We start from the raw sequence: 14,041 nt of genomic DNA on the forward strand, positions 1-14,041 counted from the left end.
GAATAAGAAGAGTACATTGTGCGTCTCGCAACGTTAAGAGTTTTTCGCGGATTCAGATAGCAATATCGGATACGTAGGATTATCGGCCGCGGAATGGAAAAAAAATCGGCGACCGCGACCGCCGCTCGTGAACGGTGGCGGAGGGCGCGTAAAAAAAAAAAAAAAAAAAAAAGAAAAAATTAAACATGCCGTGGGGATCGGATAGACGGCCGGCGCTTGTGCTTGTATTTGATTAATAAAGTGGCCGCAAAAGAGTGCACTCTTCTCGGACGAGTGGACTCTAGCCCGTTATCAGTGGTATCAACTACAGAGCGGCGACAAGCAGCCAACCCGACGGGAGGCTGTCAACGACGAGCGCGGTTGCGTTGGGCAATGATTATCGAAAGCGCAACGAGACGACCGAGCGAGAGACATTACTGACAGTTCTCCAGACGCAGTCACCGGGAAACCCGGGTAGTGCCGGGTAGTACCAATATCGCGCGTGCAGTGAATTATCGATTCGTGATCGTCCCTCCTCGATTGCCCAGAGGCCCGAAGAGTTGCGCCAGTGTTATCGTCGTTCGTCGCCGAAAAGCATGTGATTCTTTGCCTCGCGAAGTAATTTCCGCGAAGTAATGCCACCCCGAATGGTCCCCCGGATTAATGGTATTTATAATTGACATACGTTGTACAATTAATTCAGGATCGATGATATGAGCATTTGATGAGCACGGTATACACGATGCGTGCCGACAACGCGCAGTAATAGAGATTACTCCGGTTTTTTTTTTTTTTTTTTTTTTTTCTCAAAAAGTGCCGGAACACATTGTTAATTGTAGCTCTGCAATTCACGAGTTTCGAATTTGAATTTTAGACGTAAATAAACTTCCACTGCCAAGCATGAAAATACACAGAGTCGAAAAAATTGTCAAGAAAACTAAACGCGTATCCTTGAATGATGACGCACGCAATCTTTCTGACGGGCGTGAAAGGAAACAGATATGACTGCTACAAATCGTGGCTTTCCAAATCATTTCCGTTCTGTGTGTTAACTGGGATGCGATTCATTTTAATAGAAATCCTCGTTTCTTACGCCAACGATGGATGATACTTGTTGGAAATGTTGTATCGCGAGTGCAAGGAAGAAAAGAATTGTGTTAAAAAATTACGTAGAAATAACATTTTAAGTAACGAGATAAAGATACTTACTTCGCTGTCCGCTATTTGTGTAATTAAATGCTTAAACGTAAATAATTATTGTCACATGAATACCAGTCAGAATCCTCGGAGTTTTGTGATTTTCGCAAATGATATTTCGTAAGATCGCGATAAATTTCTAATTAAATTTTAATAAATTTTTAATGAATTTTTAATGAAAGAAGAAAAGCCGAGCCGCTGGTTTCTTTTCTGATTCTTTTCTTATTCTCGTATTAAATAAGATATTCCGTGACACTTGGGACGGGACGTTCGATCGAGTGTGTTGTATTTGCAGCGTTCATTAGAACATGATCCTTGAAAAACGCCTGATACCATTCGTTCTTGCTCTTCGCTTCCTCTGCGTGCTCTGCGACGATGGCGCACTCACCTCGAGAAGAACAACGACATCCGAATCGACGAGATCACACTACGATTCCGGATCAACGAGGAAGATCGGGACCATTCATTCCAATCGGTCGGTCTATGATTCTGAATCTATTGAGAATAATCTCGTGAAGATCAAGGACTATCCAATCCACGGATTCACGGACTACTATGGATCTACGTTCGCACCTTCATCCACCATAAAGTTGCTCGCCGAGGACGATGCTCGGTCCTCGTCATCTACGACTGTCGATCGAGCTACAAAGTTCACTACTCTACCCGACGACGTGACTACTACTACCACTACTACTACTACTACTACTGATAGTACGAACAATGTGACGATCTGCGATCCGACGTGGCCAGTGAACGCAAGTGGTAAATTAGAATCTTTATATATATAAGAATTAATTGCTTAAGAGATAAGAGATTTGTCTTACAACACGATATATGGATATCGATGAACTGAAAAGAAAAAAGTTAAAGCCATCCATTTTTATCCCCGAGACATTCTACACTATTCATATTCCATAATTTTGTTCTCAGCGGATACGAGAGAGATAGTTAACTTGAGGGCAGACGAGGTAAGCACAGAATGGATCGTTCTCTCGTGGGAACCTCCGTGCAACGCGACAAACTTAGTGATATACTCCGTCGAGAGATGCGACAACGACAAAAACTGCAACCAGGCGAATGAAACTGACAGTTGGCATAACGCTACTGGCCTCGAGCCATGTACGCAATACACGTTTAGGGTGAAAATTTTGACTGAACTCTGGAACTCCGACGGGACCGGTTTGTCAGCCACGACGGATCACGCCAGTGAGTGTAAAATTGATTTGTCGAATGTAATCACTTACTTTGTTGAAAACTAAAAACTCTCATCTAAATGAGAGATGGATTAGCACGCATGTTACCACGCTGATTCTCTTTAGTTTCGGAAATCGGGGATGTGGCCTCTCTGAACGCGCACAACGTCAGCGTGACAGCTGTCCAACTAACTTGGCAGCCGCCCGCGATACACGCGAAATGCATATCCAACTACTCGGTTGTTCAGTGCGACGGAAGATCCTGCAACGAGACCGTGGTTAACGCCACGAGTTACACCGCTAACGATCTCAAGCCGTGTACGAAGTATCGTTTCACTGTCAAAACAGTGACGCCGGCCGTAGAGTCCGCCGGTGTGAACCAGACCGCTAAGACAGCTTCGCCGAGTAAGTTCAAGCCTCTCTAGAATTGGTGGAAAGATACGTAGCCTCCTATGAAATTTGCAAATTAATGTTTTTTCCGAAAGATATTTCGTTAAATTTTATTGTTCGATTCATCATGCAAATGCGTGCTCCGTCTGTATCCACTTGCCACCAATTCCGGGACAACTGATCCTCGAGAGATCCGTCTCTCTGCTACCGTCGATTTGTGCAATTTGCAGAATTGTCAGCGCCGCAGTCCCTCGACGTAATACCCGGCAATTTTTCGTTGACTGTTAAATGGGAGCCGCCAGAGTCTGGCACGGTTTGCCTGAAGCATTATCGCGTAACTGTGGATTCCAACAGATACACCGTCAACACCACGAACACAAGCGTGATGATATCGCATTTGTACGCCTGCAAAACGTATCAAGTGTACATTAACGCGGTGAACGAGGACGACGGGGATGGGGACATGATAGACAAGAGCGGTACCACGAACCACTACAGTAAGCGAATTAGACTTTGAGACTTATTTCCTTACCGCACAATCTAATTAATAATTTAATTAACTTTATCAATTCGTCGAACGTTCTTTTGTTCGTGTTTTAACGTGTGCCGAATAAAAAAAATTCTTTGATATTTCAGAAACAAATCCACCGGTTTTGCATACCCCCGGGGTACCACCGGATATTCATAGTCTGTCAATGATCTGGACTATTCAGAAAGAGAACAATCATTGTAAACTGATATCCATAATAACCATGTGCAATTACACAGAAACAAAGGGAAAAGGGTACGATCCTGTCAATAAAGTGTCCCCGATGAAGATAAATTCTGATACCGCTACAGATTCTATCGTTGTCGTAAATACAACCGTAGACGGACTGAGTGCTTTCACGAGTTACACTTGCCGAGCGCATGTCGTTAATACTGGAGGATACAGCGATCTAAGTGACGAAGTCAATGCCACAACATTGGAGGACGGTAAGCATTCATTAATATTCTTATTGATATTTTAATTTAATTTACTTAATTTATTATTGGACTAATCTTGTCAAAAGTATAAATGTACAAAAAAATAATTTAACATCAAAAAAACATTTTATAATGTTGAAAATATTCATCTTGACTTCTTAATTTCTTGCTCATTTTTATTTTTATAAATGATTAAATAAATATTTTTTCAATTTTATTTGCGGAATGAAATTTAATAACAATTTTAATTAAAAATTTAAAAATATATATAAATTAGTGATTACTAATTTTTATGCTAGTTGATATTTTATGCTACAATTTTTTTAGTGCCACTTCCACCTACGTCCATTTCTGTCAGAAATATCACGGACTCACAATTCTCTTTATCTTGGATTGAACCACCATATATACCTGGTTATCTAGAAGAGTTTGAAATTGCAATAGATTGGGAACTACTTTACTGGATTCCAAGTTGGTGTCCTCGCGAGGAACAAAATAAAGATCACTTTAGAAAACTTAACGTAAGTGGAAGCGTGTTTGAGTATGATTATCTCGAGGCAGAGGCATTCACGAAATATGAAATACGTATGAGTGCGAAAACAAGAGGGGGATGGGGCAATAGCAGTGAACCTGAGATATTTGAAACCAACAGTGGAAGTACGTTTCATTTTTTTAATAGCATTGGTACTTAAGCCTTGTCCCAATTCTAGAATATTTTAAGCTTTATAATTGTGTTTGCTCAGTTCCAGGAGCAATCTCCAAATTTGATTCCTCATCCATTATGATAAAAAAGAATCCAAGTAATCCGAATGTATTGGATACGATTTTGACATGGGGTCTGCCGTGTTCATTGAATGGTTATCTCGAGTTCTTTAACATATCGGGCCATGGCGTCAGAGATGGATATGATCCTCATCACATTTTCATAAAATATGAATGCGCGGATTATATTTCCAACGATTATATGTGTTTGATAAATCTATGCGAGTTGAAAGCAGAATATAATTATACGTTCACGATATCTACCAAAGTCAGAGATGTCGATATACTCGGACCAGAAATAAATCAAATCGTGCTGTATCCTGCCGGCAGTAAGTATCGATATGAATAATTCCCATTCTTTAGACAATTTATAATTTCTATCAGAATTTGCGAGACAGATTTCTATTTATAATTTCATGCACTATGCTATATGAAAATATTGAAAGACAAAAGACAAAATATCATGATATTTGAATATCATAAAAATATATATATTAAAATACTTATAATAAAATGCATGACGTGTAAAATGATAAATCGAACTCTGTTTTAAAATTTGACACAAATTATAGATACATAGATACATAGATTACCGATGTGCTTTCTAAAAGAAACAACAATGAGACATACTCTATGACATAAAACATAATCACGCCTTCTTCTTTAATCCTTGTGCAATTAATTCTGCAGTTAAAGAGAGTTCTTTTGTCATTGCAGTACCGCCACAGCCTGAGGACGAATACGTCACGTCGATCACTCTGGATCCGAACAACGCGCGGAAATCCACAACGACCGCTACTGTCTTGCTGCCCTTGTTTCTCAATACCAACGGCAACATTAAATATTACGCGATTATGGTATCGAGGAAGGGATTCAACGAAAAGCAATCGAATACGAGATTCGATTTGAAAAAAGGAATCTGGCCCAACGAGACCTCTTGGGAGGAAGCTATGAAAAGTGACTTCTCATTAACATATCAGGCTACGCAGCCGTGGTGGAATCCCAATCGTAGGTGATATGCTCATAGATAGTTATAGGATGATTGTTTATAAAGCACTGCAATTCGAAACGTCCCGCATGCATTATTAAACAGCCGTGACTTCATTTAGCAAAGTACATCGCTGATTACGGGCACATGAAAGTCATCGAGTTTACGATCGGCGAGGACACCATCTGCAAGGATATCTCGGAAAAAATCGAAAAACGAGTGTACTGCAACGGGCCTCTTAAACCGGACACGTTTTATCACGTCAGAATAAGGGCATTCACCGACGGTGGTTACGCTGATTCTGAGATATTCGTAATAAAAACGAGTGAGTATTTTGTAATTTGTCAACCGACAAATAGTCGTCCATCTAGTGTCTAAACATCTTATATAATAGAAATATGAAAAGCACATATATGTTTTCCGCTTTTTTTTCATCTAATTTTTTTTCTCCTTTTTTTACGATATTTTTTCACTCTATCTAGATGCAGAACTGAATGTCGCTGTTATTATCGGGGCCGTCTTTGGCATTCTTTCCTTGGGGATACTGGTGACAATGATGCTGTTTGTGCGAAAATGCTCGCCATACATGTAAGTTACGATTTTCATTTCCGTAACGTACAAAGACACAGAGAAACATAACGGAGAACATGAAAACGGAGAGCGGTTATTAACGCACATTAACGTAGATAATTAGCTCCCGTATCTTGATCGACGCGCGGCAGCGACGATTCATGCAGCACCTCGATCAGAGATATAATCTCGGAACTCGTTCGACATCTCGTAACAGTGAAATAAGATAAGATAAGATTCCTGCGGTCGCTGAGAAGGAAAATCTCAAAGTCGCGCAGTAATAATAACAAAGTTAAAAAGTTTGTCGTTCCGCATGACGAAAGACCAATCGAAGTCGACGACGATGATCACGCGCCGGGCACCGGGTCTGAAATGCCCGAGACAGGTGCACGCGCGTTCATGAACAATGATCAATATTTATTGTATGACTCAGAGAGGAGAACTATAGCGCTAAGCGCGTGAACAAGGTCGCACGCGATGCACGCGTCTGTCGCCCGTCAGGATATACAGTACGCTACTTGGGCTTGATGCTCGATGAGATTTAACGCGTCGCCCCGCGCGATTCGTCCAAGTTCCGAAAGTCGAGGATATTTTTAAATTAACTTCGCGATTGTTTGTCCAAGTATCACGCGCGGGTGGAACGCCGCCAGAAGCGGCGTCGTTGTTCGGCGAGTCCGCCGGGCAGGTTCGGCTGTGACTCTGAACTTTTGAGAGAAAACCGAGTCCTCGGTTGTCCTCGGTTTCTAGCCAAGTGCGTATGCTTATTGCGTAAGTTTTCGTTGTTCCCCCTACTATGAATGGACACCGCCTACGCTACACCGGCGAAGGAGAGAGATATATATATATATATATATATATACGACATACGTGTGAACGCGGATTGCTATTGCGCACTTCTATGCGATTCTCTTCGTTACTTCGACAGCCTTCGTTCAACTCGCTAGCGGAGACTCACTCAGCGATCACTTTTCTAATCTTCGTCACTTTATATATATGTATATTATATTATTATATGTGTCACATATTATTATTTTATTACGCTATTTTATTACGCATATTAAAACTTTATATATTTTATATATTTATATGTCGAGTGGATAAATTTCCTCGTTTTTTTTTTTTTTTTTCTTTCTCTCTATAGACGTTATGTTTTTATATCGTGCTTGTATGTTCAACGATAACGAAATAACAAGGCTACTTGAAAGATAGATAAAAAGATAGAGGAAAAAAATGGTCGATACCTTATTTGATAAAATTTTGGTTTTGCAAATAAAACTTTAAACACTGATTTGGTTGAAAGGAGAAAAATGCGTTTGTCGAGTCAATATATAAAAACACACACACACGCACATACATATATAAAAACATCATATATAAAAAAACACACACACACACACACACACACACATTTCGTATCTTATCCTTATTATTTTTTTATTGCTTGTTTATTGATTAAATATATGATAAGATATATTAACCATCTTATTACTTTGCTACGCTTTATAAAATAATTTATTGGCCATAATCCCTTTTTTCAGAGTGATTCGAAGATTCCTTCACTCTGACATGCCTGGCTCACCTGTGCCAGCGCCGTTCACCAGAAAAAAATTCATCAACCATTGTCAACAATTGGTGGACAATCCTGGGAAGTTAAGCAATGAATTTCGATTACTTCAAACGCTCAGCGTTGACTTACAAATGCCCACGAATACAGCCTGCTTGCAAGCTAATCGAAAGAAAAATCGCTACTCTGATATTTTGCCCTGTACGAAATTATTTTACAATTATTTCGTATTCCTTGTGGCGATTTTGTACCAAGTATTATTTGTAATTTATGCTTTTAGATGATTTTTCAAGAGTAAAGCTAGATGTGATAGACAACGATCCTAACACGGATTATATCAACGCTTCATTCATAAGGGTAAATGTTTCACATAATTTTTTTGATAAGTTTTGTTAAAGAAGACATAAACATTTTATTTTTTAATGAATATTATTTGTTCATTGAACATTCTTCGATTGTCGATATCTCGAAACGGAAAAAGTTAATAAAATTCATTTTGCATCAGGGATATACGGGAGAAGACGAATATATAGCTTGCCAAGGCCCGAAGGAAGAAACCACTTACGATTTCTGGAGAATGATCAATCAGTACAACATTAATATCATAGTTATGCTGACGCAGTTGGTCGAGAAGGGCAAAGTAGATTATAATTATCGATAATAATTCGATAATAATATCAATGCCGTTTATCACTTGTCTCTTTTTTTTTTAGGAAAAATGTCATCAGTATTATCCGGCGATCAGCGAAACTTTCCGATACGAGAACATGACGATACGATGTACGAGTGAATTGGATTATCGAACACATACCCAAAGAACACTTGTGTTACAAAAAGTATGCTTTTTTATGTGACTAGAATGTTATATGAATAGTATGTTTCTAGAAAACTTTTACAAAGGATGTATATACGATACTAATAATTACAGGAAAATAAAAAGAGAAACATCACTCACTTGCACTTTAAAGACTGGCCCGATCACGATGTTCCAGAAGACTTCGATGCAATGATCAATTTCTGTCAAATAATGCGCCGTAATATTAGCACTAATAAAGGTTTCATTGTCGTTCATTGCAGGTATAAACAAATGCAATTGTATTAAAAAATACAAAATAGTAAATAAATCCATTTTACTTTAAATCATTGCTATTATACGAAAATATATATATTATTACTTTACAGTGCGGGAATTGGAAGGACAGGAACATTGATAGCGATAGATATTCTTCTACAACAAATTAGAGATAATAGGAAATTGGATGTATTCGGGACTGTATATAGATTGCGACATCATAGAATAAATATGGTACAAAGAGAAGTAAGTGATTACATAGTCATATATTACTAAAATATTAAAAAATTAAAAATTATTAAAATATAAATAGATTACGATAGTAAAAAAGCATTCATAATCCATATTTATATAAGATATCGAACGTTGAAATTTAGGACGTTGTTATGAAAAAAATCAAATCTTTTTTATTAAGAAAAGATTGATAATACGTTTCAGAATTCACATTATATATCGATTTGTTGTGAATTTAAAAACATTCTATTTATAAGACACTATATTGATTTTGATTTGCATAATCTTAAATTTGTATAACATAGAAAGAACTTTTTGTTTTTAGAGTCAATACGCTTATATATATAATTGTATAAAACAAGTACTCAAGAATCCTTATTTCTTAAAAACTTGTAAGTACCTTTCACAATATTATCCGCAATATACTTTTTCCAATAGAAAAACTCATGTTATTTTCTCGTAGATAAGCCACCGCCAGTTGAGCCAATATATGAGAACACCTCTAAGAAAACCAAAGATACAACGAATTCAGACACAAATCTAGTCAACAATCTTGAAATATGTATGTAATACATATTTAACATATATGTATATATCTATTCTATCCTCTGTAGCGGACTAGACATTTTTTTCTCTTATGGTAATATTATTAATAATATTGAAGAAAGCACGATAGAAATAATACTAATCTGTTTTGTACTACAGAATGAGAGTCTCTCCAACTATCTAATACGTGATGAGGTAGGAACAAATGCTTGGATCGCGTTGTCTTTCTTCGTTTTGCTTTTCCTCTTTCTCTTGTTGGGTCATTTCATTTAATTCACTCATATATCCATCTATTAGTTCCTTTTTAAGCTAAATACACAATATATTATTTATTGCTATATATAGTTTGGAAATAACTTTGTAGCTGATTGAAGTATGCTTGATGTAATCGTTCATCAACTGGATGTAGTGCAATATGGAACAAGCAAATTATATTTTTGGCATAATGTTAAAAAGCAAAACTTTGTTATTGCAATATTTTGTTAAAAAAAATTTGTAGCTAACAAAACTGCTTGGTTGAATCAGTTCTATATTGCAAAAATAATTATATTTTTCTCTATTATATTATTCTTTCTAACGTAATAATATATATTAATATTGCATTGTTCCAGTGAAAAAACATAACGCCATATCTATGGAATCTCTGAAATCAATTTGCAATCTTTCTTCTTGGTCAACTGCAGAAAGTACAGAAAATAGGGGTAAGACTGGAACAAAATCTCTCATGAGTTTAAATTATTACATGTTACATTTCTTTTCATATAATTTTATTTTAAGATTTGAGGCAGTGCAAATCAACGAGTGCCATAAATGTAAAAACTCATCACACTACTGCGGGTTAGTGACAACGTAAATTATATCACTATTATATGGTTTTTATTGTAAGAACGGTATTGACGAATAATTATTTTCTAGGAAAATCCCGAACTTTTGATTGTGTCTTTTATAAATCACTGAGAGATTCTTCATATAGGCTAAATACAGAAAATTTACCACAAGACAGTCTTCCTTTATTAGTTTGTTCAAAATCAACCGATGGCGATAGCATACATTATGCAACAACCAGTAAGTTTGATATGTTTCAGAATACATGTTATATGATTTTTTTCATTATATTTATTTAATAATAATAATTTCTTGCAGACATGTGAAAAACATGACTGAATTACATATGACTACACATATATTAAACTGATCATCGAATATATAATTATTAGACCAAAGTATGAACTGTAATTATATGTAAATATAATTATGTTAATAGAATACAAAATAGAATTCTTAGAATAGAAGCAATGTTACATATTTTATTTTTTTATAAATAATTGTGATTTTATCTGTTCCATATTAGCATACATGTCAGAATTTATGTGATATCAAATTATAACTTGCTTAGCAACAAGTTATTAATTATATATATTAATAGATAAATGAATAATCTAGTCCAACTAGAATTGGAGGATATTTCTAAATAATAGAAATATGATCATTAGAATTGAAATTAGTTGGAATATGTATTTATGAGTCAATAACAAATAACAAATAAGAAATTTTATAAAATTCTTAAAAATACATATATAATTGACAAGAACTGTACATACTTATTCATATAATTCCCTCACTTTTTGTACAACTTTATATTTATTTTTAAGATAAACGCAATACAAATTCGAGTTTACAGCGAATTGTTCAATTCAAATTAAATTTAATTTTTCTTTCATGTAATGTTTTGTTTTTAAATAAGTACAACATTAATAGCTTTCTTCAAAATAAAAGAAATTTGTTTTACAAAAAAATTAATATCGATATTTAGTTGAATAATCTTTAGGAGAAACAACTAAACCTCGACCTTTTCTTGCACCTCTATAAACTGTTTCAATAATGTCAATCATTTCTTGCTTGTCCTCCAATGTCCAATTTATTTTATTATTGTTTCCTGTACCTAAATCTATCATAATATGTTTGTTTCTGAAGAAGAACATTACTGTACATGGATCATATAATTCATACCTGAAAAAAACGTATATTATATAATAATTTTATATATCACTGCATATACTTTATAACATGCGCTAGTGATCAGGATTGATTAAGCACTTTTTAACTAAATTGATTTATTCCTACAATTTGATTAGTTATTTGATTAGTTATTAATGAAATGCATAGATTTCAATATAAAATATCCAAATTTCTACATACATTTTATTGAAATCTGGTACTTTTGTAATGTCTACCAAATAAATAACAGCGAAGTTCTTGACCTTCTCTGCGATATTGTAAAGCACCTCGTCCATTTTCATACACATCGGATCCCAATCATGCCCAAAGCGAATCACCTGGAAATAGATAGATTATAATTCAATCGCAATCGATTTAATGTTGATTATAACAATAAACGAAGTGGTAGATCAAATTAAACAACCAACAAACTCACCACGACTCTGTCCTCCTCAGATAAAATGGCTTGGTCGACTTGATATCCATTTTCCAAATGTGATAGCATGTAAGACATTTTGATGCGTATGAAATACAAAATTCGCAATTATAAAATTATGTGACACCACTTTCCAAAATTAATTAAAGCCAATGTCGAGGTTAGGAAACGTTGCTCCTCCGCCGAGTTTGGCAACGACGCCAGATAATTCGTTCGTGTTATTTGCACCTTTTGCACCCGAATCTTGCGCTCTTTCTCTTTCCAGAAGTTTATTATCACGATAGCATTACAATTATACAATTATTATTTTCAGAAAAACATGTACTTAATTTATTTATTTATTAAAAAAATAGAAGTGTTTTGTATCGTTAAATTAATAATGCACATCTATCCTATAATATTGATTAATTTTAATTTTAACTTACTTTAATTCTAAGAATTGAAGAAAATGAAGAGTAAATATTGAATTAAATTACAGTTAATTTAAATTGGTACAAATGGATAAATTAATTATTATCTTTTTTTTATATTTATAAGGAAATATACAAGACAGCATATATACAATACTCATGTTTCAGGATGAAGCAAATCTATGTATGCTTTCGCAATTAAATCTTCTTCTTTTATAAACAGAGCTTGCATGAGATCATTAGCAATCTTCTGTCCAGTTTTGACGTCCTCATCATCTTGCAATACTACCTGTATAAACATGGTATTGTCCCTTAACTGTATAAATCTTAAAAAGGTTACTTGTAATGTAATCCAATCGATTTACATACCTCTAATTCTATAAAATTACCCAAACCATCGACTTCATCAATATGTACTCGCGTTTGTCCGACATTGTACAAAAGCCTTGTCTTCTTGACGACTCCTCGCATGCCCATGATTCGGGAAAAAAGATTTGCAATTGGTTCTGTAATATCTGAGCTTAGTGGTATTCTCTCATAAAAAGATAGCTTTGGTCCTGATGTATCAGATCGTTCATATAAAATCAACTCTGCTGTGCCATCCTATAGAATAAGAAATATTTTATCAAGAGTATAGTGTAATGTGTGTTTTTTAAAAAAACTAAATTTATACTTTTATGTTTTCTTCCTCTTTGAACATATAATTATTATTTAAAAAATAATATATCCTTTAAGCATTGAAATATGTATTTTAATATATTAATATATTAATATATTAAAACATATATTAATATATTAAAAATGGATGTATTGAGAAATCAATAATTATTCTACCTTAAATTTCCGTAACTTGAATCTCCCATCCTTTACATTAAAAAAAATATCGTATTGCTCGATTTTAGTCTGAACAGTATCACTCAGCTCTGTGGCTTTTGAAATAGTACGTTGAACATCTCGAATTGCCGCTTTAATCTCAACATTTCTAGGCATCACGTCTTGAAATTCTCTGAAATTGTCAGAAATTTATTCCGTGTGTTTTATATTTCGATAACAATAAAATTTTGAGAAAATCTTATGTTGTCTGATCTATTTGTTAAATTCAATCTATAATTGTAAATCATAATTTAATGAAAAAGAATTCACAGTTTCTTCTAATTAAAAACTTTCTTTTCTAAATAATTTTATATAATATTTACCTTTTAATCTCAAACGTCACGCATCAAACCACTGTTGACGCTAAATATCTTTCTTGAAGGTAAACATGCATATACATAGTATCACACGATTGGCTGTTGACTAGAGAAATTTTAGAACTTAAAAAATGTAATGTTGGATAATCAATCATATGATACTTGTACACATTTCTTGCTGGAAAACATCCACAGTGAGCAAATAATTTATCTGCTTGAATTTTTTTCCATTTTCTATTCGCAAAGAAATTTGATTTTTGGAAGTATGGTAGTTTTAGGTCAGAAATCCAAGAAGAAAAAAAGAGAAGCTGTCGAGTAGAAAAAATCTTTGACTACGAAAATATATATATTTATGGTAATACATATTATTATTATTATTATTATTATTATTATTATTATTATTATTATTATTATTATTACTATTATTATATATTCATATATATTCTTAGGTTAATATTCATACTTCATTTTTATATATAAAATTTATATAAAAAATTGTCTTAAATAAACTTATATGGCTATCTTATTAGTTGAAATGTAATTTTA

At 34.5% G+C, this 14,041-nt stretch overlaps 3 protein-coding genes across 4 annotated transcripts; 1 reads left to right on the plus strand and 2 right to left on the minus strand.

Moving 5' to 3' along the window:
- The first annotated feature begins 291 nt into the window (after nucleotides 1–291).
- Nucleotides 292–11,052, plus strand: LOC105432707 (Protein tyrosine phosphatase 52F). 2 transcript variants are annotated; one of them, XM_025219733.2, is made up of 23 exons: nucleotides 292–645; nucleotides 1,472–1,938; nucleotides 2,107–2,382; nucleotides 2,496–2,774; nucleotides 2,990–3,256; nucleotides 3,396–3,734; nucleotides 4,053–4,382; nucleotides 4,469–4,816; nucleotides 5,205–5,495; nucleotides 5,597–5,800; nucleotides 5,958–6,063; nucleotides 7,584–7,810; nucleotides 7,890–7,966; nucleotides 8,115–8,249; nucleotides 8,323–8,445; nucleotides 8,538–8,686; nucleotides 8,792–8,927; nucleotides 9,241–9,307; nucleotides 9,379–9,477; nucleotides 10,073–10,162; nucleotides 10,239–10,298; nucleotides 10,377–10,526; nucleotides 10,605–11,052. In XM_025219733.2, the coding sequence occupies exons 2-23, from the start codon at nucleotides 1,485–1,487 to the stop codon at nucleotides 10,610–10,612; spliced, it is 4,215 nt and encodes a 1,404-aa protein (XP_025075518.2). In that variant the 5' UTR covers nucleotides 292–645; nucleotides 1,472–1,484; the 3' UTR covers nucleotides 10,613–11,052. The 2 variants fall into 2 exon arrangements, 1 of the variants encoding a protein (XP_025075518.2); XR_016140810.1 differs by lacking the exons at nucleotides 10,377–10,526; nucleotides 10,605–11,052 and adding an exon at nucleotides 9,621–9,656 and having other exon boundaries at nucleotides 10,239–10,289.
- Nucleotides 11,012–12,128, minus strand: Dim1 (thioredoxin-like protein Dim1). The gene is made up of 3 exons (XM_011647637.2): nucleotides 11,896–12,128; nucleotides 11,661–11,797; nucleotides 11,012–11,471 (listed from the first exon to the last, which is right to left on the minus strand). Exons 1-3 carry the CDS (start codon nucleotides 11,971–11,973, stop codon nucleotides 11,258–11,260), a joined length of 429 nt encoding a protein of 142 aa, XP_011645939.1. The 5' UTR covers nucleotides 11,974–12,128; the 3' UTR covers nucleotides 11,012–11,257.
- Nucleotides 12,129–12,377: 249 nt separating this feature from the next.
- LOC105432705 (uncharacterized) lies at nucleotides 12,378–13,682 on the minus strand. The gene is made up of 4 exons (XM_011647636.2): nucleotides 13,502–13,682; nucleotides 13,140–13,311; nucleotides 12,675–12,908; nucleotides 12,378–12,594 (listed from the first exon to the last, which is right to left on the minus strand). Exons 2-4 carry the CDS (start codon nucleotides 13,293–13,295, stop codon nucleotides 12,463–12,465), a joined length of 522 nt encoding a protein of 173 aa, XP_011645938.2. The 5' UTR covers nucleotides 13,296–13,311; nucleotides 13,502–13,682; the 3' UTR covers nucleotides 12,378–12,462.
- Between the last annotated feature and the right edge of the window lie 359 nt (nucleotides 13,683–14,041).

The sequence above is a fragment of the Pogonomyrmex barbatus genome, unplaced genomic scaffold (assembly GCF_055798465.1).
Source record: "Pogonomyrmex barbatus isolate J1 unplaced genomic scaffold, ASM5579846v1 scaffold7, whole genome shotgun sequence".
Lineage (NCBI taxonomy): Eukaryota > Metazoa > Arthropoda > Insecta > Hymenoptera > Formicidae > Pogonomyrmex > Pogonomyrmex barbatus.